The 27,538-nt window shown below is 38.5% G+C and overlaps 1 protein-coding gene across 1 annotated transcript in view; it reads right to left on the bottom strand.

Moving 5' to 3' along the window:
* Positions 1 to 3,194: 3,194 nt before the first annotated feature.
* wscd1a (WSC domain containing 1a) overlaps positions 3,195 to 27,538 on the bottom strand; it is a gene marked incomplete at its 3' end in the record, with an annotated part of 35,489 nt that continues 11,145 nt past the window's right edge. Inside the window, exons 2-9 of the mRNA XM_079823110.1 lie at positions 20,384 to 21,112; positions 20,089 to 20,203; positions 17,308 to 17,492; positions 13,451 to 13,572; positions 12,864 to 13,035; positions 11,779 to 11,943; positions 6,881 to 7,081; positions 3,195 to 3,547 (exon numbers count right to left, since the gene is read on the bottom strand). Coding sequence (XP_079679236.1) covers positions 3,195 to 3,547; positions 6,881 to 7,081; positions 11,779 to 11,943; positions 12,864 to 13,035; positions 13,451 to 13,572; positions 17,308 to 17,492; positions 20,089 to 20,203; positions 20,384 to 20,801 — 1,731 coding nt within the window. The 5' untranslated portion in view covers positions 20,802 to 21,112. The remainder of the gene's footprint in view (positions 3,548 to 6,880; positions 7,082 to 11,778; positions 11,944 to 12,863; positions 13,036 to 13,450; positions 13,573 to 17,307; positions 17,493 to 20,088; positions 20,204 to 20,383; positions 21,113 to 27,538) is intronic.

Below are 27,538 nucleotides of genomic sequence, written 5' to 3'. Positions count from 1 at the left end.
GTTTGCTGCGCTCTGAGGGGGCTCAAAGCAATGATCAAGCAGAGGGAACAAAAATATGATTAAAGAGTGATGCAAGACAGATGCAGGCACCCTGTCTTCTAAAAAAAGCAACAAAACATAGGAAAGGAAGCTTTTAAAGAACCGTTTTTGCCATGTTTAATCCTGAGGTTTGGATATTATGTTAGTTAATTCTTGTAGATTCAGTAAAGCAATGAATGCCTGCTCACATTGCTCAGTAAACGGTGAACAAATAATTCAGGATGTTTTAGTCTCCCGGGCATCTGTCAGATTTATTTTCCTCTGAATATTTTAAGCGCGAGTCTTTGAAACATTCAAGTGACTTAATATTCTCAAACAATCTTTTGTCACCACTTCTGAGAAGATGAAAAAAGACACCGGCTTGCATCATGAATTTTATTCATTGTGTTTTCACAACAGCAGTCAAACCTTGGGGGCCGGCCCCTCTCAATGGCATCCGCTCAAGTGAATAGCAGTCACAGAATCTGACCGATGTCAAGAGAGTTTATGAAAATCAAAAAAGACTTGAGCTCATTATGCCTCTTGTTCCTTTGCTCTAGGAGGGCAGAAATATAACCTATTTGCTTCTGTGGAAAGTTCAGTGAATACAATTAATGGAATGAGGCACCAGAACATGAACGTGAACATTCTGCGTGCACACACACACACACACACACACACACACACACACACACGCACACAAAAGGCATACACGTATCGATGTAGCGCATATGTGCACCATATACTGCAGTGTTGTGCATGGAAATAAAATTCTGTTTCATTCAGACATTAATCTGTCACAGTTCTCCAGGCAAGACACAATGACCTCAGCACCAAGCCTGCAGGAAATCACAGTGGGGGCGCAATGGAATTCATTTATAATTCATATCAGGCGCACAGCATTTTATTCTCCATGGCAGAGGCTTATAGAACAAACCTAAAGCGAAATCTGATATATTTCATTAAACCTCATATATGGCTCATTAATTATACTTGTGTTAAGCTTACTGATGTATATCTCTTTTTAAGAATCCTTTGGGGCCAAAATAATGTAACTTGTAGTTAATAAAGGCTTAAAGGGATAGTTCAACCACAAATTAAAATCTTTTATTCACCCTCACCCTCACTCCAAAATTTCTTTCATTGTATGGAACACACAACATGTGTTTCATTACACACACACACACACACACACGCACGCACGCACGCACGCACGCACGCACGCACGCACGCACACGCACGCACGCACGCACGCACGCACGCACACACACACAGTAAAGGTATTTCCAGTAATATTTTGGACCCCACTGACTAAACTGTGTGGACAAAAACGGTTGAACATTCCTTAAAAATGTCTTCTTTTGTGCTCTGGATAAGAAAGAAAGTCATGGCAGTTTGGAGCAGTGTTGTTAATGTTAACTAAAACTACATTTATTATGGTTTAAAAACATTCTAAAATGGTTTCCAGTAATTGAAATAAAGCTGAAATGTTTATATATATATATATATATATATATATATATATATATATATATATATATATATATATATATATATATATATATATATATATATATAAACTAAAATGAGAAATGATGCCTTGGCAACCTACTGAAATAAGTTGAAGTACTGAAAAAAAAAAATATATATATATAGTTCTATTTACCTTTATTTCCTTTTCAGTTTTAATAATTTTTTCAGTACTTCAGTATATATATATAAAACGCATGACGAAATTACTAAATTCCTAAAACGTAGCTAAAATTAAATCGAATTCAAAATTTAAATAAATACTATAACAGTACATTAATTAGTTTTTTTGGGGTGAATCAACAGCTTAGTTGATTCACCCAAAAAGTGTAAACAGCATGGCTATGGCACTATTAAACTGCTCTTTTTTTTTTTCCGAACAACCCAACCAGTCCAGCATAGCAACACTGACTCAACCAATGACGTGAGTTTGGGGGCGTTACTGTCTTTTTTTTAGACCAATGACAGATGAGAGAAGATTTTGTTTAAAGTTACATACTCCCGCTTTATGTAACCCTAATCACTGGTATTAAATAATGGATCAAACTCTAACAGTGAGAAATTTTGACTTAGCCTACACTGAATGGCGCTAACCGATTGATCTTTTGTGTCTCAATGAGCAACTCTACAGAAACAGACCCCCGGTGGGATTCCTGCCACCAGCACTACAGTGACATTGTCTGAATTTGCAGCTGATCCCAGTTTGGCAATGTGCAAAAGAGTATTACACCAGCGCTTAATCCAGACACATCTGGAGCATGCTGGCGGCGTGCTAATCAGCTCTGGGAGGATTAGCATCAGGCTAGCGTCATTCCGCAAGGCAAGTCTTGTCTAGTCCAGCTGAAGCTTCCTTTTCATTCTGAAGGAATCTAGCGGGATGGGGACAGTCACTACTCGTTTGACTTTGATGTATGCTAAGTCTGTTTTCCATGTCATATTTTCTTGATCTTGAAGGTTTGGAAGGAAAAAGTGTTTGTTATTCTTCTTCCTCATGACAGAGTATTCCGTTTCTCCCCTATCAGGGCCGTAACCACCATAAACACGTTGCTCTCAATATTCACATTTGGTTCACCAATGACTTATTCAATACTTGATTCTTCTCAGTTGATAACATTCGGTCCCCCCTGGTCTTCGATATGTGGTTAATTCCATGTCATCTGTTATGATAATAGATTACATCCATTGATATCAGCTCTGTAAATGGTCCCTACAAAAAAAAGTCACTGTATAGTAATAAAATGATAATGTTGTGATCGACATGTCATTATCGTCTGCAGTACATTTCAGATGTGTTCATAAGCAATTACATCTCTTGTTTATTAGGCCTCTTGTTGACTGTAGTTGTAGTGTGTAATTAAGCACTCGTGTTTCCTCCAAAAGGAGGAAGGAGAACTTATTTTGCTTCTGACTAGATATGTTTTTGAGCTTCAAATCTGCAGTTGTCAAACATAATCTTTATAATTATTCACCACGTTCTCAACACTGTTGAACTTTGTTCTCCTTTACAGATCACCGTTAAAACAAGGCAATCTCTAATTTCGACCTCAATATGTGAGGAAATAAACGTATCAAAACAACTCCTGGACATGGTAGTAGCATTGAAACTTGAGCAAGACGACAACTTCTGTACTCTAGTTCTGGGCTTATCATCTTGGAAGATACTCCCGTGGCAAGCCAGAATGGTTGCTGGCTCTGAGTGCCTGGTCCACAGTATTGATGTAACCATCAATCAGCCGTTTCATATCTGGGGTGAAGGGGTCAAAGGTGGGCCGTCGTGCACCTGAGCGCTTGAAGTGGCCATCCTTGTTGCACTCAGCACAGAGAAGACGCTCTTCACTGACACTGGTATTGAGGAAGGAAGTGATGGATCGTAATGTGGGCACCAATGCCTCCTGCAACTCCTCATGATGCACCACCAGAAGTGTCTTTCCATAACGAAGCCAGTCCAATACGTGAGAAGCCCACCAGGAGGCATAACTACCCACAAATTCTGGCCACTCTAGAAAGAGGAGAAAGTAGGATGGTGAGAATTACATAAAGGATTTGCGCTATATATTACCAGCCTAATATCAGGATATCTGCAGGTTTCACTAAGGGCGTTTTCACACCTACCTTGTTTGGTCCGGATTTTCGGACTTTTCAGTTTGGTCCGAATCAAAATTACAGGTGTGAAACCTCCCCCGTACCACGGTCCGGACCAAACAGACGAAATTTGGTCCGATGAAAAGAGGTAGTCTCGGTCCGGATCAAACTGAACAAAGGTTCGGTTCGTTTCTAGTGTGAAAGCATTTTCTGTATGGTTCGGACTTTCAGACCATTTACAGGAAGTTCCTGTTTATGTTTAAATATTATAATGTTATTTTTAAATTCAATCTAGACTACATTGATTATGAAAAGTGAAAATATGCGCAATATGTCAGAAGACAGAAAGTCAGAAATAATTTTGAACAAAATTTTGTATGATTTTGCTTAGAAAGCATTTCTTTAATGGGAATTTCGTTTTGTATAAATTGTATCTTAATTTTAATCAACGTTTAATCAGATAATTGCCTGGATTTAATAAATAAGAAGCAAATAGTCTATAGCAGACAATAATCGCGGGAGCGATCACATGCTTTACACATGAACTGGAGCGGGTCTCAAATAAACCCAAACTCAGCAGAACCTTGCCTCTCGAACATGAGAAATATGTGTATATAAAGCTTGAAATGTCCACTTTTAAACGTAACGAATAAAAAATAGTCAAGCAATGCGCACTGGCAATGATATGCGTCCATTCATTCATCTTGTCAAAGACGCTGACGTCAGACGCACGTCCGTTTACAAACCAATCAATGTCCAGATGCCGCCCACATAGATGATGACGAGTGGCATGTTAAGTTCTTTAGTGTGCTCACATAACTGCAATGTGAAACCAAACCAAAACTAACCGAATGTATAAAAAGTATCAAAACATGAACTTCGGTTCGGACCTTGGTGCGGACTTTCAGGTGTGAAAACGCCCTAAGTCATATTTAAGACTTTTTAAGACCATTATGAATTAAATTTAAGACCTATATCACGCAATAAAAAAAAGTAAAAAAAGGAAATGCAGAATCACAAAATTACTTGCAAAGCAAATTAATTTATTCAAATTGAACAAAGTATTAGTAAACTTGCACTTCCTTGTAGTTCAATCCCACCAGGATTTCACTGATATATGATATATATAATATTTGTTGTGATTTTTTTTATTTTTATCAAAATGACTGATTTTGTAGTGGTCATTTCCAGAAATATTTTTTCATAATTAGGATGTCACATTTACCATCAATAATCACACATGGCAATAAAAACAAACAAAATGCATGAGCAAAAAGAGGCTGGTCCAATGGTGTGCTATCTACCTTTAATAACATGATCGCTTAGGGTGGGAAATATGACCAAAATCCTACAAGTAAACCACAGCAATAAGCAGTTGCTTAATATAAGTAAAAAGTTCTCAAGTAAATAGTCAGTAATAAAATAAGAACTCATAAACAAATGACAATAGGACAAATAAATACAACATAAAGATACAGATACAAAGAGTGCTTTAAGTTTAGGTAGGCTACTTTTTGTTGTTTCCCCTGTTGTTGTTTTTTGTTTAACATTAACGACACAGACACTTGCTTTCACTTTAAGACCTACAAGTAATGCGCAGATCCAATACTGACACACGTCCCACACTTTTTTACACATGACATAACCGCCAATATGGACATAGGCATAATAATGTGTGTACTTGTTCATTCAAGGGCAATAAGCCTTGAAATAGAACACATTTGGTATACTCAGCCAGTCTGACAACGGTCTGTGTGTCAGTATCGAATTGAGTTTGTGGTTTACATCGCTTTTATTAACTCTTTTTTTAGTGCTATCAGGCAAATCATACTTTTATTTGGTCAAGAACTGGAGAACTGTTAGCTGAAGTATAAAATCCATTTTATGTGTCTGTGGTACAATCCAAAAGAGACTCGCGACAATAACACGAAAGCTGATAGCCTACAATATAAGATGATGCATGTTGGTCTCATTTGTAGTTGTAATACAGTGAACTATAGTTGGACTAGCGAAAGAAAGAACTACAACACCCCGGAATAAACACATACACACACACACTCTAAAGTGCTGTGAGAGCATTTCAATGAGCAATAGAGGTAGCGTTTCATGGACGTAGGAAAATTAAGACCTGTTTAAAATGATTTAAGTCCTAGAACTCAATACTTCAGTGAATGCGTTTTCACACCTACCTTGTTTGGTCCGGATTTTCGGACTTTTCAGTTTGGTCCGAATCAAAATTCAGGTGTGAAACCTCCCCCGTACCACAGTCCGGACCAAACAGACGAAATTTGGTCAGACGAAAAGAGGTAGTCTCGGTCCGGATCAAACTGAACAAAGGTTCGGTTCGTTTCTAGTGTGAAAGCCTTTTCTGTATGGTTCGGACTTTCAGACCATTTACAGGAAGTTCCTGTTTATGTTTAAATATTATAATGTTATTTTTAAATTCAATCTAGGCTACATTGATTATGAAAAGTGAAAATATGCGCAATATGTAAGTAGACAGAAATTTTGTATGATTTTGCTTAGAAAGCATTTCTTTAATGGGAATTTCGTTCTGTATAAATTGTATCTTAATTTTAATCAACGTTTAATCAGATAATTGTCTGGATTTAATAAATAAGAAGCAAATAGTCTATAGCAATAATCACGGGAGCAATCACATGCTTTGCACATGAACTGGAGCGCGTCTCAAATAAACCCAAACTCAGCAGGCTACTTGCCTCACAAACATGAGAAATATGTGTATATAAAGCTTGAAATGTCATTTTTTTTAAAGTAACGAATAAAAAAATAGTCAAGCAATGCGCACTGTTCAATAGTGGCAACGATATGCGTCCGTTCATTCAACTTGTCAAAGACGCTGACGTCAGACGCACGTCCGTTTACAAACCAATCAATGTCCAGATGCAGCCCACATAGATGATGACGAGTGGACGCAAGTGCGTCATGTAAAGTTCTTTAGTCCGCTCACATAATTGCAATGTGAAACCAAACCAAAACTAACCGAATATATAAAAAGTATCAAAACATGAACTTCGGTTCGGACCTTGGTGCGGACTTTCAGGTGTGAAAACGTCCTAAGACTTTTTAAGGCCTAAAATTTTGATTTTGAAATGTAAGACTTTTTAAGACCCTGCGGGAACCCTGTAATATTGTTTTTACAAGATTAATTGTACAAGCTTTTTGTTGTAAAAATACAGTAAAATGTGTGTCTCCAAGTCATAGACCCCTTATAATGTGCTGATAATACCTTTGCTCTTCCAGTGCTGATCAGAAGCGTAACCAAGATGCCCGGCGCACTTGCGGTTGAACTCAGCCATGAGTGAGCGGTAGGGGTTTCTTATCAACAGTATTGCTGAGTCATACATCTTTATATCCCGCTGGCCGCTCTCATGTGTCTTCACGCAGATGGTTCGTCCACTCTTCCAGTAATCTTTCTCACCCTTGAAGCCTGCACAGTTGGGAGGAGAAGAGGATTAGAATATACAGCCAACTGCATGTGGCGACCGCTCAGTGCCACCTCTGAATCCAAACATATACGTTCCAAAAACTGCATCAAAAAATACTGTTAGTCCAGGCATGAGCACCACGGCTCCCCTCAGGCAAATGTGTCAGGTTCTGTGATGGATTTGAAAAGGCACTGTGACTTTCAAGGCAGGTCAAGTTCTTTAATAATAGAACAAAAATATGCTCAATAAAGTTTGGCATTTGAAAGAGAACAGAAAGTCATCTGTGTCCAAATGCACAATACATAAACTACGTATATATAAGGACTTGAAACGAAGAAAAACGCCAAGAAACGTAAGAGGCTCTGATGAATTAATCTATAGCCCATGTCAAAATAGTTATATTTTACCTGAATTTGCATTCCAAATTGAATGTGATAAGATACAAATGCTGTGTAACACAAAATAATGGCAAGAACAGACATCTTTCCGTTATGCGAGCTGCGCTAAATAGCTTACAGCATTTAGTCAGATTCACAAACAAATGACTCTTAAAGGTCCCATGGCATGAAATTTTCATGTTATGAGGTTTTTCAACATTAATATGAGTTCCCCTAGCCTGAATATTGTCCCCAAGTGGCTAGAAATTTAGATCGGTGTAAACCAAGTTCTGGTTGTCTTTCTCTGCCTTTGAGAAAATGGCAGCCCAGATGAGCTGATCTTGAATTTTCCTGTTATGACGTCATAACAGGAATGGTTACCTCCCTTTCCTCCGCCCAGAGAATTTGGCACGCCCATCAAAGTGCTATTTTTGTCCTCGAGAGATCATGGCTTGTGAATGAGTGAATGCTGCCAGTTTCTCAGTGTTTGGATGTACAAATGAAAACAGAAATCTTTTTTCAGTTCCTTCTGATCTGTGATCAGGGATTTCTGATGTGTAGCTAATTATTCAAGTTCACACAGAACTTTATTATTCGTGCTGCGGCTTCTCTCTCTCCCGACAGAACGGTGTTTTCGTGTTTTCTATCTAGTGAGTCAGTGTTTTTGTACATCCTCGTTGCGTCTAGCTGTTCTTAAATGTGCATACAGTCGTGAGTTTCTGCTCAACATTGGAAAAGCCACATCTTTAGAGATAAACCTCACGCACGCCGAAGCTCGGGCTGCACTGACTGGTCGGCCTTCAACATCACCGACCCCCAGTACTGCATCTTGCCCACAGCGGAGGCGCCTTACGCGACGCGAGATTAAGCAGAAGGGGGGTAAGCGTGAGGGTATCCGGCTAGGCTAGCCAGCTATCCCCACAATAAAATGGATTACATTCGATTACTGCGCTGTTGTGTATTTGTTTGCGCTGTGCACGCGTCACTGACGCTTTTCATATGATAGGAAAATATCTAAATAATAATGCTATAATCAACACTTACTCGTAACTCGTTCATCTCGACAGCTGTAATGGTACATTACATGTGTTACAAAGTTGGCAGAATAAGGATGAAGACGGACTCGGTATGACTGGGACTTGAGTTCATTCAGAACTCTCAGATACAAACAAAATAAACTCGCGCTGACAGTGCTCTCACAACTCAGTATTTACTATAAATAACTTTGTTAGCAATTGCCAGACATGGGGACTTGTGACTTGGTGACTTGGACTCGAGTCGACTCGAGTCTCTATTTTTATGACTTGTGACTTGACTTGACAAAAAATTTAATACTTGAGACTTGACTCGGACTTGGAAGTTAAAGACTCGGGACTTGACTTGACTTGAGACACAATGACTTGAATGACTTGAGTGTTAATCACATCATGTTTTCAGTTTGAATATAAAATATATAAATTATTTTTTTAAATAAAGTTGACCCAGCTGGAGCGCAGGCTGAGAATAGCGTTGTCATGACTGGATCACGACACTATCATCAGTCATGCCCTCTTGTACGCACACCACGCCCACTTAGATCAGATATCACATCAACATGTCAGCCGGAGGGGTACCGAGGGTCATCGCTTTCGGCTTCAACAATTATTCGCAAGATGGCAAAAGACGAACAGCGTTGCAAGACATGCAACATAAAAATCACAGACAGCCAGACGACAACCTCCAATTTCGTCCGTCATTTGAAGAGCCATTCTGCCCAGTAAGTGCTTGTCAATTTGTTAATGTTATCTGGTTAGTTGGTAGTTAGCTAATGTAATAATAGCTAAAGTAGCCACTAGCCCAGGGGTCACCAACATGGTGCCCGCTGGCACCAGGTCGCCCGCAAGGACCACATGAGTTGACCGCGGGTCTGTTCTAAAAATAGCTCACCGTAGCAGCTGCGTTCAGTCGCTTCCGTGTTTATTTAAACGCAGGGCTCCAGACTGAAGCCGAATATATACGTTACTGGTGTCTGTAAATATTAAACTGCAAAATGCTCCTGCATGTTCTGCGTCTGTGTGGATGACGGGCGCCGCGCGCGCACTCGCTCTTGTAGTCTCTGCAGACACGAAAGCATAAACCGTCACTTCATGACAATTTACCGATTAATTTGAGAAAACTGGGTGCGTCTCATTCAGCTCCTGGTTCAGTAGTCAGGGCACTGATCAGGACACAAGTCAATGGGACTGAACTAGGGAGCTGATTGAGACGTGCACCCACTGTCATATCATGAACACAGACACTCAAAGGTATTCAATTCACGGCAACCCGTCAAAATAAAAGTTCGGTTTAACGTGAAGAAATTGACTACAGATTGTAGCCTACAGTAAATTTAGCTACGTCTCTATGTAATAATAATACATCTCTACTAATAATAATAATTATGAAATAAATAATATTAATTATATAATTATTAATGGTTGCTTATTTTTCACTTGATCTTTCATTTATAAACAATGTTTACTTTTAAACAGCATACAGCCTTTACATGTTTATGTATTATTTACTTATGATTATCATTATAAATAATAAACATTGATTTTTTAAAAATATTTAAATAAAATAATTTGCTGTGGTACCAAAATTGGTACAGAGTACCGTCAAATTTTTATGGTATTGGTACCGACTACTGGAACTACTACTACACTCTTTCAGGTGTAAAACAGTTCGGATAGCTGTTAATATGAGAATTATGATGCATTATTTAAGAGTTTTATATAACATGAGTAGCTCTCTGTGACTTTCATTTTTAAAAAGTAGCTCTCAAATGAAAAAAGGTTGGAGACCCTTGCTGTTATTTGTTTTATGGACTTAATGTTGAAAATGTAAAACATTTTACATTTAAATTTAAAACACTGTTGGCAGAAGTGAAAAATAATTATTTTTATGAAGTTACAATTTAGTTTGATTCCATGATGTATTTTACTGAACATGAGTATTTACAATGCAAATCCAAATTATTGTAATTTACTGACAGTTACTTATATCTTGTCTTTTCACTTTATTAAGATCAGATTCTGCAGGTAAGATTACAATAATAAGCTGACTTGACTTGGACTTGACTTGACCTACTACAGGACTTGACTTGACTTGACTTGACATAGCCTGTGACTTGACTTGACTTGACTTGCCCAAGAAAAAAATACTTGGGACTTGCTTGAGACTTGAAGGTTCAGACTTGAGACTTACTTGAGACTTGCACATGTGTGACTTGGTCCCATCTCTGGCAATTGCTCCGTCTCTTGTCCGTGATGTCCGGTTTGCGAACGAATCATTCTTTTGAACCGGTTCTTTTTAGTGAACCGGTCGAACCAGTTCACAAAATCGGACTGAATCGTTCTAAACGGTTCGCGTCTCGAGTCAGCGCTGATCCCTAATTTACTAAAGTTACTAACTTTCTGACATGAGTGACAGCCCCTCCGACTAGAAATAAACGAATAACCTGAAGTATATGCTAGTAACTACAACAGTTCACTGAACTGAGACGCGCTGAGAACTGATGTGAAGTGAACTCAGGTCCATCCGTTTCTCTGGCAGCAGCTCGTGCCTGCTCTTAGACCTCGTTAAACCACGCCCCCTCCGCTCATTTCAAATGCAAAGATGTCAGCCAATCACAACAGTGGGCGTTTTTACTGAAGTCTCGCAGCAGACACGTCCCTTGAAACAGGGCATTCAGCCACAGGGCAAACATCAGTATAGAAAAAATGCCTTTTATTTCTAAATTATGACATTTTATGATGTAAAAATCATACTAACAATATAGGTACACCTCAGGAAACATTATAAAATAATAGAAAAATGCCATGCCATGGGACCTTTAAGAGCGGGTCCTTATAATGAATCATTCCAAAAACCCACAAATCCTGGAGTTACTATTTGAATCAGACTGAATGGACTTACTGAATCCATTACAACTGAAATATTCCCAAATTAATAAAAATCATGGAATATAATTTGAATGGAATGGAATATCATTGATTTAAGAACTTGTAATTCTGACAATGGCAGTTGTGTGGTATGTGCTATATACCATGATGTTGCGGGGGCAGATTCAACTTTTGTTAAATGTCCAATTTCTATTAGAGACATCTTTTTTTGAGTCTCTGTTTATGTGCATGAGAGAAAAGATAGGATGCTATTATGATAAATGCATCTCATCCAGTGTCAGAGCAATAATATTTTTCAGAGTGGCTTGATTTGTGGGAAAGATTGCCTCAAGCAATGATGCATGCAGTCATTTAAAATGGTAAGATTTATTATCACTGATAGAGCTGTGATAGTGTTACCTCTATTGTAGAGGGTGCCATCAAAGTAGTAACTGCCTGTGTAGTAGCCTGTGGCAAGCTCGATCAGGTGCCTCACCCAGGTGTTCCCAGCACCAGGAAAACTGGACAAAGCCACTAGTGAGCTTGACTTCTCAGGTAGAAACTTCTTTTCTGTGCATCTGGAATCTGGACCAAAAATATATATATATATATATTTGGCACTTATAGAAGGTAAGTAACTATATGAACAAAACTGTTATTTTCTGCCAGACTTAAATGAATTATATTTGTCAAGTGTAAAGTGTCATTTTTGTTATTATGCAGTTCTTTTTCTGGTTGTGTGTAGGACCTACAGCTCTGCATAGCCTTATAACCTTTTAACAACAACTGTTTACAATTTCCTTTCTTGTCTTGACATATTTCCTATTGCAACTGGAAGTTGAGGAGAGCTCAATACAACCAAGTTGCTGCTATTTCTTCCTATTGCTAGTTGGTATTAGATAGAGGAAACATTTGATAAATGTAAAAAGTTTGTGATTTTTTTAACTTCAATTTAACAAGGATTCATTAAATTGGTAAAGACATTTGTAATATTACAAAAGTCTTCAATTCTGTTCTTTTGTACTTTCTGTTAATCAATGAATTCTGAACATTTATTTTAAATTGTATTAATATTTCACAATATTAATTTTACTGTATTTTTGATCAAATAAATGATTTTATTTATTCACTCATTCATTAATTTGTTCGCTCTTTCCCTTCACAAAATGTGCACTCAGCAGAAATCCTAACCCAATTTTTTTACTTTTTCATTTTTTAATCTTTACTTTTTTAGTCTTGCTTGTTATTTTTCAAGCAGTCTCAGTCTATTATGTGTTGTTGGAAAGTTTAGCATAACCAAGTTTACAGAAAAGGGTATTTACTTTTACATTGTTCCATGACCTCCCAAAGGAAAATCTTAAAATTGAAGGAGCAGGTGCCCTGTTTAATTCTAGCATACATCTCAAGGCTGAGCTCTAAGTGAGAAGAATACACTGCCCGAGTAGGGAAATGTGAGCACAGAGGTAATTATTAAGACCAATGAGAAGGTATCCACAGAGTCTTACCTTGAACAGGTGTTTGATAGACCTGGAGAAAGAGCTGATGAGAACTCTGGGTAGGCAGACTGCTGTTTTCCCCAACACAAAGCTCCTCTTTCATTGGCTCATGAAGAGTGAAGCGAGGGGTGGCATAGCCACAGAAACAGTCGGGCTTCCTGACCAGGGCCAGAGGAAACTCCTGATGAGAGAAAGTAAATATGTGTATGAATCACACCAAGAGCCGACCCCTACATCTCTCCATCCATACTTCAAATTAAAACTATTTTGAGTTAACGTTCTGAAAACGTTCTCAAGCACTGCAATTAGCTTCTCAGCTAAAGACGATGATAAATCAATTTAACATGTCGCTGGAGTGCAACAAAGCATGACCATCTGATAGAATGGGCTCAAATTATACCACAATCAAGGCGATAAAGTGGCGTAGAGGACTGATTATAGAGTGAATTTGTGCTCTTTAGGGACACATTAAAGGTTAAACAAGCAGATTGTGTTCAGAAGACTGTGGGAAAAATATCGGTGCACTTAGAAGAGAAACAACTGAAGTGGACCATATCCAATTCGAATGAATCTATATACAGTCAATAAAGTCAGACCTGATCCATGCAGGTCTCAATGCACCATTGGGAGGTGAGGTTGGGCTGGACAGCATGGGCCAGGGAAGCTGCTGTGGTCTTGTCAGGATTTTTGAAGCACCCCCGGTAGCGCACGTTCCTGTCTAAAGGCAGAGAAGAATAAAGAAGATTGCTGATTGACAGGAGAAAATTGTTTAGGAACAAGACTTTGTGCCAACACTCAAATCATTGCTCTAAGAACTGGAATGCTGCAGTGAATGCGTAATTAAGTATAATATAAAATAAGGAAAAGAAAACCTTATAGACCTTCAAAGAAATTTCAAATAGTTCAAGGAATGAGATAGTATGGGTAATGATGAGTGAACAGCAAAGAAGCCACATTTCACAGAAATAGGAAACTACGCTATCTAATATAAATAAATAATTGAAGTTGCTTCAGCTTTTTCCAAACCCTTTTCAGGCACAGCTGCATGTTTCTTTTAGCAGGTGCTTTTGAATCTAAGGAGAAGAATGAATTTGATAAAATTCAAAATGCTTTAAGATTTTATTTTTGTTTTTGATATGAAAAAAAGTATTTTATGCTCGCTAAGGCTGCATTTATTTGATTAAAAATAAAGTAAAACAGTAATATAGTGAAATAATATTACAATTTAAAATTGTAATTTAAAAGTTTTCTATTTGAATAAAAAAAGTTCTTTATTCCCATGATGGAAAGCTGAATTTTCAGCCTCATTATGTCCCAAAATATCCCCAGTGCTCCCCACAACTAACTTCCAGCCAGCAATGAAAGGGAAACCAGTGGAGAAACTGATTAAAAGCATGGACAAACACCGGATGCGAGTGGATACTGTGATTTAAGGCCTTCATGACACTTTGTCACCTTTGCAGAGTAAACAAGCACTCTGTAACCGAAACCCCAGGGCTTTTGTTTGCCTCTCCAAATAAATGAAGAGGCCCCGCAGACCGCCGTTTGCGTTTGAAGGGATCACAGGTTTCTTTGTGTGAGCCGTAAATGAGACACAGCTGCACGAAAACATCAAACAAAGCACTATTAAAACAGACTATAGCACAGCGAAGACCTGCAGGTCTCGTATGAGTCTCTGAACTAAGACAGGAGGTAGACTGTTCAGCTTTACCAAAAACAAGGCAGACCCAAGTCACTGATACAAGTGTGGAAAAGTGGTTCTGATTTTGCAGAATATTGTGCATAGAATATTCTTCACTCAAAAATATGCTATGCACTATAGGCTATAGTGCTCTTTTAGATTCATATTCAATAATAACTAACTTATATTTCAAATAAATGCTGTTCTTGTAAACGTTCTATTCATCAAAGAACCCTGAAAAGAATATATAAGGGTTTTTACAAAAAATATAAAGGGGCAAAACTGTTTGCAACATTGATTTCTTGAGCACCAAACAGGCATATTAAAATGATTTCTGACAGATCATGTGACACTAAAGACTGGAGTAATGATGCTGAAAATTCAGCTTTCCATCACAGGAATAAATTATATAATATTTCATAATATTTTAACAGTTTTTACTACATTTTTGATCACAAACATCAAAAACATTAAAAGAATTTACCATCCCCAAATGTTTGAACAGTAATGTATATTAACACTATATTAATATTATGTATAGTAATTATGTTTTTTCTCTTTTTGTCTGACTATACACTCACCTAAAGGATTATTAGGAACACCTGTTCAATTTCTCATTAATGCAATTATCTAATCAACCAATCACATGGCAGTTGCTTCAATGCATTTAGGGGTGTGGTCCTGGTCAAGACAATCTCCTGAACTCCAAACTGAATGTCAGAATGGGAAAGAAAGGTGATTTAAGCAATTTTGAGCGTGGCATGGTTGTTGGTGCCAGACGGGCCGGTCTGAGTATTTCACAATCTGCTCAGTTACTGGGATTTTCACGGTACCAAAATTTCAGCAGTCTATACCTATACCAGTACAATTTTGCGGTTCTCAGTACCAATTTCGGTATCAGAGCAAAAAAAAAACTGAATTAAGTAAAATTGTTGTCCCTGTTTTGTCTCATCCATTGGTTATCAGTGTCAATCGTCTCAGTTTCCGATTCAATCGTGCATTTAAATACGGCTGTCAATCCAGAAACTTTGCAGTGTTCTTAGCAGCATGAAAAACTAAACTTGTATTTAAGAGCTGTCTTATTTGTACAATGAATCTCCTATTTACATCATGTTTACACTTTGTTGGTTATAATGAAAGGATTCATGAATGTGCGGTTCACGTTAAACAAAACCTTGTGCGCTTTCTTACTGACTAGCACCTCTGATAGGCCAACAGATATGATTGTGATTGGCTACAATGCTCAACACTTCTAAAAACACAATGTAAATAGAAACCTTTGACAAAAGCCTTGTTTGAAAGCAGCGTCTATCAGCCGGCACCGAATATACCTGGTACTCTATACTCAGTACTGCAGAAAAGTACCAACTTCTACCGTTAATACCTTTACGTTTGACAACCCACTTTAGACAGCAGAAGAAAATTATACAATTATGAGGCAGAGATGGAACTTTACTGTGTCATAACTCTGAATGTCATTGAAGACATTTAAAGCGTTGCAACTGGTGTCTCCTTCACATTTACAATCTTTAGCAAAGTTAGCGTAACAATTAAACAATCATTCAGAGACCTCTTCATGGCTTTTCTGTTGCATTACATAAACATCTTAAAACCAACAGCCCGAACAATGCACAAATCCCTCTTAACAAGACATTATTTTCTGGTACAATGGATAGCATTTTCAATTTAGGCCACAAAACATATGGTCAGTGCTTAATAGCTGTGTCTGTGAGTGCTATGCTGGGCTGAATCCAGTTGGCCTGAAACTGCAGAGGGACATTGGGTCTGAACTCTGAGGTCCAACAGCATATGGAAGAGACTGATGAAGGAACCAGTTTCAAACATATGGCCACATCAAAGCTCCACTGCCAGACTGTGAATTACCTGCAGAAGCAGCACCGGGTAGGAACTGCAGATATGTGCATTGATATTTACATTTATTCAACTGGCAGATGCTTTGATCCAAATCCAAATATGCGTGTTCATATTTGCATTTATTCATTTGCAAGATGCTTTCACCAAAAGCAAGGTTATATACTTTTTCTTTTTTACAGTTTTTCTCAGTCGCTTTGGTACATTTATCGAATCATCCTCGACATTTGCAAAACAGTAAGTGCATTTCTCAAAACAATTTGTACTAATAGCAAAACACCATGGATTACCTGCAAAAGCCATTCTCAACGGATATCTTTAGAAAAAAAGTCTAATGGAAATGTATAGAAATATGCTTGACATATTATGACATCTTGTTCAACCATTTTGCATGTAAAGACTTGTGCTATGAACTAATGCCTAAATGTTGTGCGGGGTGAGACAATTCAACCCATTATAATAATCATTTTGATCAACATGACAAACTTGTTCAAAGAAATTAGAAACAGCTTTTTTGATGTGCTCAAGTGACACAATGATGTGAAGATTGAACAGGTAGTTTTGAGAATTTCAATTCTGATCTGAGAAATGTACCAAAGCGACTGAGGAAAACTGTAAATCAGTGCGTGTGTTTTCTAGGAATCTAATCCATGACCTTCATTGTCAAGACTATGTTCTTCCAGTTAAGCTGCATTTTTGTGCACATATTGCAGAGGCTTTTATCTGTTCCAGAGAGCTGCATGCTCATTTTTAAGACTTTGAGACGCATGTGTTTTTGCATGTTTGTATGACTAATGTTTAATATTCATTTTGTATGCTTCCCAATGCACTGGTAAAGCTACGCATGACAGGGTGGGAAGTTCTGTCCAGAGAATAAGTCAATTTATTTCAAGCACTCACATCTCCGCTGGCCAGGAAGAACCTCCTCCACCTTGTAAATGGACAGACGTGACACACCTCCACAGATTGAGCCCTTCTCGCCTTTGCAATCCAAGTTACACTCCTCCTCTTTCATCCGAGAGCTTGTGATGCGGTTGCCACAGTAACATTCGGTCCCATATTCAAGGCCAGCAAACTGGTACCCGCTGAGTAAAACAAAACATTGAAAATCTAATTATACTCACAAAAAGCGAGCCACCAAGGTTGGATAGCATGAATACTTATAGCGAAAACTATATTATATACAATTAATAAATGTATATATAATTTTTTTATGTTTCTAAAGGAATTCTCTTATGCTCACAATGGCAGCATTTAATAGATAAAAAATATTGAGAACTATTTTCTATTTGAATATATTTTAAAATGTAATTTATTCCTGTGATGGCAAAGCTGAATTTTACGCATCATTACTCCAGTCTTCAGTGTCACATGATCCTTCAGAAATCATTCTAACATGATGATTTGCATCTCAAGAAACATTTCCTAGTATTATCAATGCTGAAAACAGTTTTGTGTATATGTGTGTATTTTTCAAAAGTTTTGGGATTGTTCAAAAGTTACAGTAAGAACATTTATAATGTTACAAAATATTTCTATTTCAAAAACACTAGTCTTCCAGAAAAGCCGTACACAAGTAACTCACACTAAAACCCTTGAATGCAGCCTGGACCCAGTAGGGCTTCTGCTAAAGTCCAGCATCTCACTGTCCATCCCGGCCTGTGAGCCCAGGGGGTTACCAGCTGGTGATTCGCCAGCTTGCTGAGCCAAACATCTGTCTCACCATTTCCATATCCTGTGGTGCTAGACTAAGCCACTTTGTAGTGACATCCCATCTCAGGGTGCGATTGCAGAGCACCTGGCCAGCTATCTCACAGTAATGAGCTTGTCCATGAAGCTCCTGCATGCATCTCCAACTCAACTTTTAGATGGAACGATCATAATTTTGTTCTATTACATTGATAGCAAGTTGGCTAATGATCGTGTTAACCACAACAATCATGCTCCATCTCAAAGCTTTTGTCCTCTGGCCCTCTTGACTTTTTTTGGAGATTGCAAAAAGGCGCAGCACGATTCCATTCAAGCATGTTGGTGTAGGGCTCAACAGGTATTAGCCTGAGCCCCTCTGCAAATTGTTTCCCTGATCCTCTGCTTGAAACATGGCATTGGCACTGCCATGGCAACCTAGCCAGGGACATGCTCACTGTTAATCTGTGCTCTGAATTAATCGCTCAGTCTGAGCAGACATGTACCAGCAGACACAGAGCAGGAGAAGATTTTCTCCCTGTCACCTATCTGTAGATGATAATACTGAGCTGGGATGTCAGATCCTTCTCGATCTGAGCAGTCATAGAGTATTAAGGAAAATGTATTCTCAGATATAATTAACTTTTGGCAGGTTCCATAAATATGATGTCTTATTACATATTTTTAAAGCATTAGAGGCTGATCCCATGTTTTTTTATGTGATAACTTTTAGATATGTTTGATAAACTACCATTTAAAAGTATTAGTACTGCAAGGACACAGTAAAGACATTTACAGTATGTTATAAAATACTTGCTGTATTTTTGATCAAATAATTGCAGCCTTGGTGAGCAGAAGAGACTTCTTTAAAAGACATTTAAAAAAATCTTCCTGACCCCAAACTTTTGAGCTTTGTTTAGGCTTTTCAACCTTGTTTTGCATCATTGCATCATTGCATTCTTCTTTTCCTTTTATTTATTTTTTCCCCCCAATGTTTACTAAAAATTTTGGTAACACTTTACTATAAGGTTGTATTAGTTAATATTAGTTTGTGCATTAGTTAACATGAACTAACCATGAAGAACACCTCTGTTCAGCATTAGTTAATCTTTGTTAATGTTAGTTCATATAAATCCAGCTGTTCATGGTTTGTTCATGTTAGATCACAGTGCATTAACTAATGTTAACAAGATTTGAATAATGCATTAGTAAATGTTGAAATTAACATTAAAAAATATAAATAAATGCTTTATAAGTGCAGTTCATTGTTAGTTCATGTTAACTAATGATAGTTGATATATGATCGATGATATATATAATTGTAATTATTATTTTTTTCAAGTTTGTTCTTTGTTCAATTTACATAGACATTCTATCTAGCTGTAATGTAAGACCATAATATTACACAGGTCATGATATTGGAGGTAAAACGGAAGGTTTGGAGGTTTGCACTACCTTAAAGTTTTCAACACGGTTATTATTTTCTTCTTCATGTTGCAATGTCAACGTGAACAAAGAAAATCATCTCTAGCACATGTTAGGTTTCATGTTTTCTAATGGACTATTTGGATTCCCCCTGAACACTGCAAATGTCACCCAAGTAATTAAATAAGCTCTGAAACTTTGGGGGTAATTACAGGAGGTCAGTCTGCCTCACACTTGTTCTCTGGTGGTCAATTATCTATCGGCCTAAGAACTAGAGAAAGTGTATACTCCATCACGGCAGATAGATGTTTCTCCTCCAGCATTAGCGAAGCCCAGGTCCAGAGCCGCGCTCCTTTAATTGGGCCTGATCCAATTCCCAGCATGAGCTCTGCCAGCTGGCACAGGGATTCACACTGCATGTTCTTTTCCCTAAACACTGTTTCATTATTTCATGATTTAAGATGAGCACAAAGGAGCCTCTAGGCAACAGATGTCCATCTGCTTTTCGGTGGCTCTGCGATTACAACAAAAGCTGTGTGTATTTAACTATACTGTGTATTAATCACATACCTTTCCGTGCAGGTGTCCTGACACAAGGTGCTGGTCATTTTCCGGAAGTCATAGAACATCATCCCTTTGAGTGCCCGGTCCTTGGCGTCATCCAGAAAGCAGCCGATGTACGTGCCTGACCGAAGAATAGCAATCGCATCACAAATTCAGAACGTGACCTTTTTCCATTGCAAACAGATGGGAAGATTCTGCAGCACAGCTTGGAATCGAGATAATTGAGAAAATAAACCAATTATCATAAACAACCAATTTGTCATCCTGAAACATACACAGCTCATTTAGCACAGACTTTCACCTTTGTGTCGGATTTTTCTTTTCGGAAGAACTTTCTCCACTCTGGATGCTTCCTTTTCGGACATGAGGCTGTGGAACCAGCGGCGTCTCAGATGTCGGATTTCCTGGTTTCGTGAGGTCAGCCATTGTGGTCCAGCATTGTCGTTGGACAAAACGCTTTGGTATCCCACCCTCTTGCCGTTGAGCCGTGCACCCATTATTCCATAACTTGTCCGGAGGGCAGGCGCCTCCAGGGACTTGGGAGGAGATGGCAAAGACGGCAATGGAAAGTAACTGCTCGTTCCACGCTGTGACACCACTAATCCATGTCTCTGCAGAAGAAGAACACTTCCAGCCATAATGTATGCGACACCGAGGAAGAAGAAGAGCAGCTGAGTCCGTCGTAAAAAGCGCTGAAGCCTGTAGAAGGGCTTTGCCATGTTGCCCTCCTTCCAGGCGAAGTGAAGAAAAATGTATTCTACAGTTTCATGCTGCCATTGTTCCAACAAAAAAAAAAGGGTAGAGATCTATTCCAGGAGCTTCATTCTCTGGAAAGCTCTACCACTGATACCTTATTCACATTCTGTTTAAAAACTCTTTGAGCGCAAAATTCCTCCGGCAAAAATGTCCCGCCGTTTACCTGTGAGAGGATTAAGCGAAAACTCAAGTGTGGCGTTACATCCCCTTGATGACAGAAGTACTTGTGGCAGAATGTACTCTGAGCTCTTATGGCTCAAAGACTTGGGGGAACCTGGTGGGAAAATAGAAAGCAGTTAGACGCAAGTCGAAGCACATCTTTCACTTTTTTTATTCTCAGAGATAGACCGGAGTGCTAGAGACAAGAAAGAAATATAGAGAGTGTGTGGCAGTTATTCTGGTAGTTTGTCTCCATTAAGAGGAGAGAGCAGGGCTCGTTGGCTGGAGAAGCATTACCTGTTTGTGCTCCTGTCTGTCTTTATGAGTACACAACAAATGTGAAGAGTGTAAGAGCTAGGGTACACTACAGTCTCCCATTTGGGTGCAAATTATGGGGGGCTTGCTCTGACAACCCAAAGGTAGCATACACAAATAGTTGGAGATTTGTGTGTGTGTGTGTATATAACAAATGAAGTGAAGTACATGGAAATGTTTTTTTCGTAGAATCATTTTGATTATTAGATACATTTTCTCTCTTTTTTCCTTTGTAATATAATATAGTGCACTACCATTCAAACATTTGAGGTCAGAAAGTTTTTTTCAGCTAGGAAAAATGCATAAATTGATCGAAATTGACAGTAAAGACATTTATAATGTTACAAATAATGCTATTTCTATTTCTAATAAATGCTGTTCTTTTGCACATTCTAATAATCAAACAATTTAAAAAAAAAATATATATATATATATATATATATATATATTACGGTTTCCACAAAAATATTAAGCAGCACAACTGTTTTCAACATTGATAATATTAAGAAATGTTTCTTGATTTTAGAATGATTTCTGAAGGATCATGTGACACTAAAGACTGGAGAAATGACGCTGAAAATTCATCTGTGCCTTCACAGGAATAAATTAAATTTCTAAATATATTAAAACAGAAAAGTAGTTATTTTACACAGTATGTTTTTATTGTATGTTTGATCAAAGAAATGCAGCCTTGATGAGGTGTATGTGTGTGTGTGTGTATATATATATATATATATATATATATATATATATATATATATATATATATATATACACTCACCTAAAGGATTATTAGGAACACCATACTAATACTGTGTTTGACCCCTTTCGCCTTCAGAACTGCCTTAATTCTACGTGGCATTTATTCAACAAGGTGCTGAAAGCATTCTTTAGAAATGTTGGCCCATATTGATAGGATAGCATCTTGCAGTTGATGGAGATTTGTGGGATCCACATCCAGGGCACGAAGCTCCCGTTCCACAACATCCCAAAGATGCTCTATTGGGTTGAGATCTGGTGACTGTGGGGGCCATTTTAGTACAGTGAACTCATTGTCATGTTCAAGAAACCAATTTGAAATGAGTCGAGCTTTGTGACCTGGTGCATTATCCTGCTGGAAGTAGCCATCAGAGGATGGGTACATGGTGGTAATAAAGGGATAGACATGGTCAGAAACAATGCTCAGGTAGGCCATGGCATTTAAACGATGCCCAATTGGCACTTAGGGGCCTAAAGTGTGCCAAGAAAACATCCCCCACACCATTACACCACCACCACCAGCCTGCACAGTGGTAACAAGGCATGATGCATCCATGTTCTCATTCTGTTTACGCCAAATTCTGACTCTACCATCTGAACGTCTCAACAGAAATCGAGACTCATCAGACCAGGCAACATTTTTCCAGTCTTCAACTGTCCAACTTTGGTGAGCTTGTGCAAATTGTAGCCTCTTTTTCCTATTTGTTGTGGAGATGAGTGGTACCCGGTGGGGTCTTCTGCTGTTGTAGCCCATCCGCGTCAAGGTTCTGCGTGTTGTGGCTTCACAAATGCTTTGCTGCATACCTCGGTTGTAATGAGTGGTATTTCAGTCAAAGTTGCTCTTCTATCAGCTTGAATCAGTCGGCCCATTCTCCTCTGACCTCTAGCGTCAACAAGGCATTTTCGCCCACAGGACTGCCGCATACTGGATGTTTTTCCCTTTTCACACCATTCTTTGTAAACCCTAGAAATGGTTGTGCGTGAAAATCCTGAGCAGATTGTGAAATACTCTGACCGGCCCGTCTGGCACCAACAACCATGCCACGCTCAAAATTGCTTAAATCACCATGTGATTGGTTGATTAGATAATTGCATTAATGAGAAATTGAACATGTGTTCCTAATAATCCTTTAGGTGAGTGTATATGAACAACATTTTCAATGTTGACACAGATGAAAATGACAGAAATGATAGAAATCTGCCAGGGGTGATAAATCCCTCTTTCCATTCCTTATTTTCATTTCAATATTCTCAAATGCATTTTTCACACGCAGGATCATGTGACCCTAAAGACTGATGTAATGATGAAGAAAATGCCGGAATAAATTACATTTTAAAATATATTTATAACAACGTTTATAAATGAGGCCCTTGGTGAGCAGAAGAGTCTTCTTTTAAAAACAACAATCTTACTTACCCCAAATGTGTGAGCTTTATTTAGGCTTTGCAACCCTGTTTTGCATTCTTGACGAGTCCTTTTATTTCCTTTATCTTTCAATTTTAACTTTTTTTAAATGTATTTATTTATTTGACTAAATTATAAAAATTATAAAATCACACAATTTAGTTTAAACAGTATTTAGGCGTTGTGGTAACAGGACTACAAAATATTGCAAATCTTATAGACTATTAACAGAAAATAAATTATGGGGCTGACTATCAATATTTTCTGAACATTTTCTGTACCTCTGTTCATTTGTTCTTTGTTTAATGTACAGATACATTCTATCTAGCTGTAATGTAAGACCATAATATTGCACCGGTCATGATGTTGGAGTTAAAACGGGAAACAGGAATTTTGCACTACCTTAAAGTTTTCAACATGGTTAATTATGATTTTCTTCTTCATAGGAAGTTACAATGTCAACGTGAACAAAGAAAATCATCTCAAAATATTCTCAAACTCATTTTCATGTTTCTGATGTCTAAAATGTATTTCTTTAGTCATGGAACATGCACATTAGCTGACTGACTAACTGACTGAAATGAACAGCTAATCTAGTTTCTGGAATTTGCAGCACTTTTTCCCTTCCATTCACTTTAGACATTCTTGAAACTTTCAGCCCATTATTTCAGCTCCACTGAGAATCCTTTTGTGAGGCAAAAACTTGAAAAACAAACCTTGTAACAAGTCTAACTGAACACAGGGGTGGGCTGTCCCTCGCTTCCATTCATTCTTGCCAATCAAGCAAGTCTAGCTCTGCAGAGCCCACTGTGTGCCCCACATACTCTCCCAGTTTATTTGATCTGAAACATGTTTGGGTCCACAGAAGATGAAACCACAGGCTGAGCCACACACTAATAATTACTCATTAAATGCATGATCACCAGACTACACATGAATATGAATGTGGATTTGGTTTAATGCGTGATAATCTAAGCCCAGATGAAGAGTAAAAACTGAATATCTACAAATTGTATTCAAACTGGTCTTCAAGTCAAATTGGCCATATTTATTTTCTTAGTACATGTTTTTGTAATCAAATTGCGTTTTGTTTTTCCTCTAAAACGACTTTCCTTTTCAAACGACATCCCTTTGGATAATGTAAACCAACAGCTGTTTTCTTTCATCTTTAAGCTTCATACTTTGATGTAAAAATGTCATTATTTTTTATCTGAGTCAGATCTTAATCAGAGATAACTGGGCCTGATGCAGCTCTTAATACAAGCACAGCTTTGCTCACTGAACCCATTTTTTTTTGTCAGCAAGCCCCCGACTCATTCTTTTTAGGCCTAGTGCTGGAAAAAGTCCTAGATTTGCATAAACGCTTGAGATGCAAGGGCGGATGTCCTCGCCAGCACCAGAGGAAACCATAACTATGCGGCGGCTGAGAATGTCAATCAGCCTGAGGGCTCATTATTCTTCTAGCTATGAACAGTGAGTGACTGGCGTCTGCCAGTGCACAGGGCAACTTCTAACAAATCTCTCCTTTACAAGATAGAGTCTGCAATCAAAATAACACACACTGCATCTGCAATTCTGCACCGCTATTTATCTTATTTTTTAAAAATCAGTTTTAGACAGTTCCAGTACTGCAAGGTGTGGGGAAAATATTAAAAAAACTGATGTTCTAATAAATCGTGTCATATTTAGCTTTATTGTATGAATCTGTTCATTGGAATTATTTGCAGCAACATGGTCTCATGAACAATTTTCTTTCCATGTATACATAATTCATAGCTTTTGAATAATACAAATATGAAAAGCTGCTTACTTGTATATGAACCAGATTTACACAGAGCTGAGAGCATAGATTAAGGAGTTGTTCACACAAGATATGTTCTAGTCATACACAGGCGCGTTGGACATAAGAATGTTATCGCCATGATGAAATTATATATTGGGTTATGTTTTTGCCATTATGAAGTGTGATTCTCAATTTAATCAGCCAGCATAATTTTATTTGCATCTATTTAATTTTTATATTTACGCTATTTAGACACGTTTGAACTACAGACTGTAAATAAATATGGACATAGTGTCCGTGACGTCACCCATAGGTTTCTGAAGAGCATTTTTGAAGCCTAAAGTCGACCGTTGCCATCTGGGCAATGCGTCACCACGTGTCATTCCCGGATAACAGAAAATGGGCAAAGAGGCGGGACGTGGCTGGAGCTGAGGTGACGTCATGACTAACAGACAGCAGACAAACGGCAATCCACCGGTCACTCAAAGTGGCCACGCCCTTAATTATGCAGAAATGTAATGCTTAATATAATTTAAACGAATGAGTTATAAAAAAATTCACCCCCCTCACAGTTGTCATGAAGGGCAAAATTAGCCGTATAGACCAAAACCACAATTTGTACCAGGCTGTAAACAGGTTTTTTTCTGCTGTAAAGTTGGGCATTTTAACATGGGGCTCAATGAGATTCTGTCTCTAGTGGCCAGTCGATGAATTGCAGTTTAAGTCACTTCCGTATTGGCTTCAAGAGAAACTGGGGGAGGTTGCCGCTTTGTTTGAACATGTCACCCAACCCCATCCCTAAACCTACCCATTTGTGTATTATATGATATAAAATACAGGATATAACAGGCAGATACGACTGCAGGCACAAGATTTATTTAAAAAGTACAAATATTACAAGTGTTGCGAGGCCAAACGATTGATTTGTGTGAAGAAAATCCCCAAAAGGAATCAGCTTCTCCATCCATCAAAGATCATGCACACATTCAAAAATTGCCGCCTACATAAAAGTTATATCAGCTTTGATAGTGAAATTGCATTGGCTCTTGTATGTCTCGTGACCAATTGTGTCATTACATCAGCTTTGATGGAAAATGTAATTGGCTCTCATGTGTCTCGTGATCGATTGCATCATGCTAAAGAGATGGGTGTATCTTTTGAATGAAATATGACTGAGAGCGTGCGTGCGTTCACGGAGCGATTAAAACATTGAGATCAACACTGTTCTTTACATAAAGATATCGTATGTTCCCTTTCGAGGGAACTCGCACTGCGTCCAATAGGACTGCTCTAGGAATGCCCCCAGCGTGATAGCGTCTGATGCACGTATGTCAACTTAGCCAATGGTGAGAATGAACGTCACGGGTGGGTGACATCATGACCAGAAAAGGATAAATACACATCCGGTCCGACCGGCTTCAGCTAAACTGCCGAAGCAAATTGACCAGGGATGCAGGGAGTATGGAAAAGGGACACAGTGTCTCGTTCCCTTCTCAGAGAACTATGGTTATAGTCATAACATGAGATGTTCCCTTTCGAGGGAACTCGCACTGCGTCCAATAGGACTGCTCTGGGAACGATATACCAAAACGCCGTAAATCCAAAAGTCGTGTGAAACTGTGGCACATTCAGGACAGAAGCACTGAGAACCTGGAGCTGCGTCCAGGTTACGGTTATAGTACCTTACAAACGTAAGAGGCGAGGTAAGAGGCGAGGACCAAGCGGCCACATCGCAGACTTCTTTTAGGGAAACCCCCGAAACCAAGGCCTTGGAGGCCGCCATACTCCTAGTAGAGTGAGCTCTGACAGCTAAAGGGCATTGCTGGCCAGAAGACTCATAAGCTGTGAAATAGCCTCGACTATCCACTTGCTCATTGCCTGTTTGGACGCAGGGCGACCCCTGTTATGCGACCCAAAACAGACAAAAAGTTGATCTGCTTTTCTCCACAGGGCAGCTCTGTAAGCACATATAAGGTTAAATTTTTCCAGGCCCGAGTCAAATGGAGGAGGACAGAGAGCCTGCAGCACTATTGGCCGTGCAACATTGGTTAGCACCTTCGGAACATGCCCTACATGTCCTATTGGACGCAGTCTCGTTCAGGGAACTATGGTTATAGTCATAACCTGAGACGATTTTAGAAGACTTTGAATGCAACATGAGTTAATACTTTTATACTGTTTTTGGTCAGTTTTTGCAATATATACCTGTGACTGTACTTTTAATGTTACGTGTTTTATATTGTTGAGAAGTGGGTAGGTTTAGGGTAGGAGTGGGGTTA

The sequence above is a fragment of the Gobio gobio genome (assembly GCF_949357685.1).
Source record: "Gobio gobio genome assembly, chromosome: 8".
Classification (NCBI taxonomy): domain Eukaryota; kingdom Metazoa; phylum Chordata; class Actinopteri; order Cypriniformes; family Gobionidae; genus Gobio; species Gobio gobio.
This window is presented reverse-complemented; position numbering and strand designations above follow the sequence as displayed.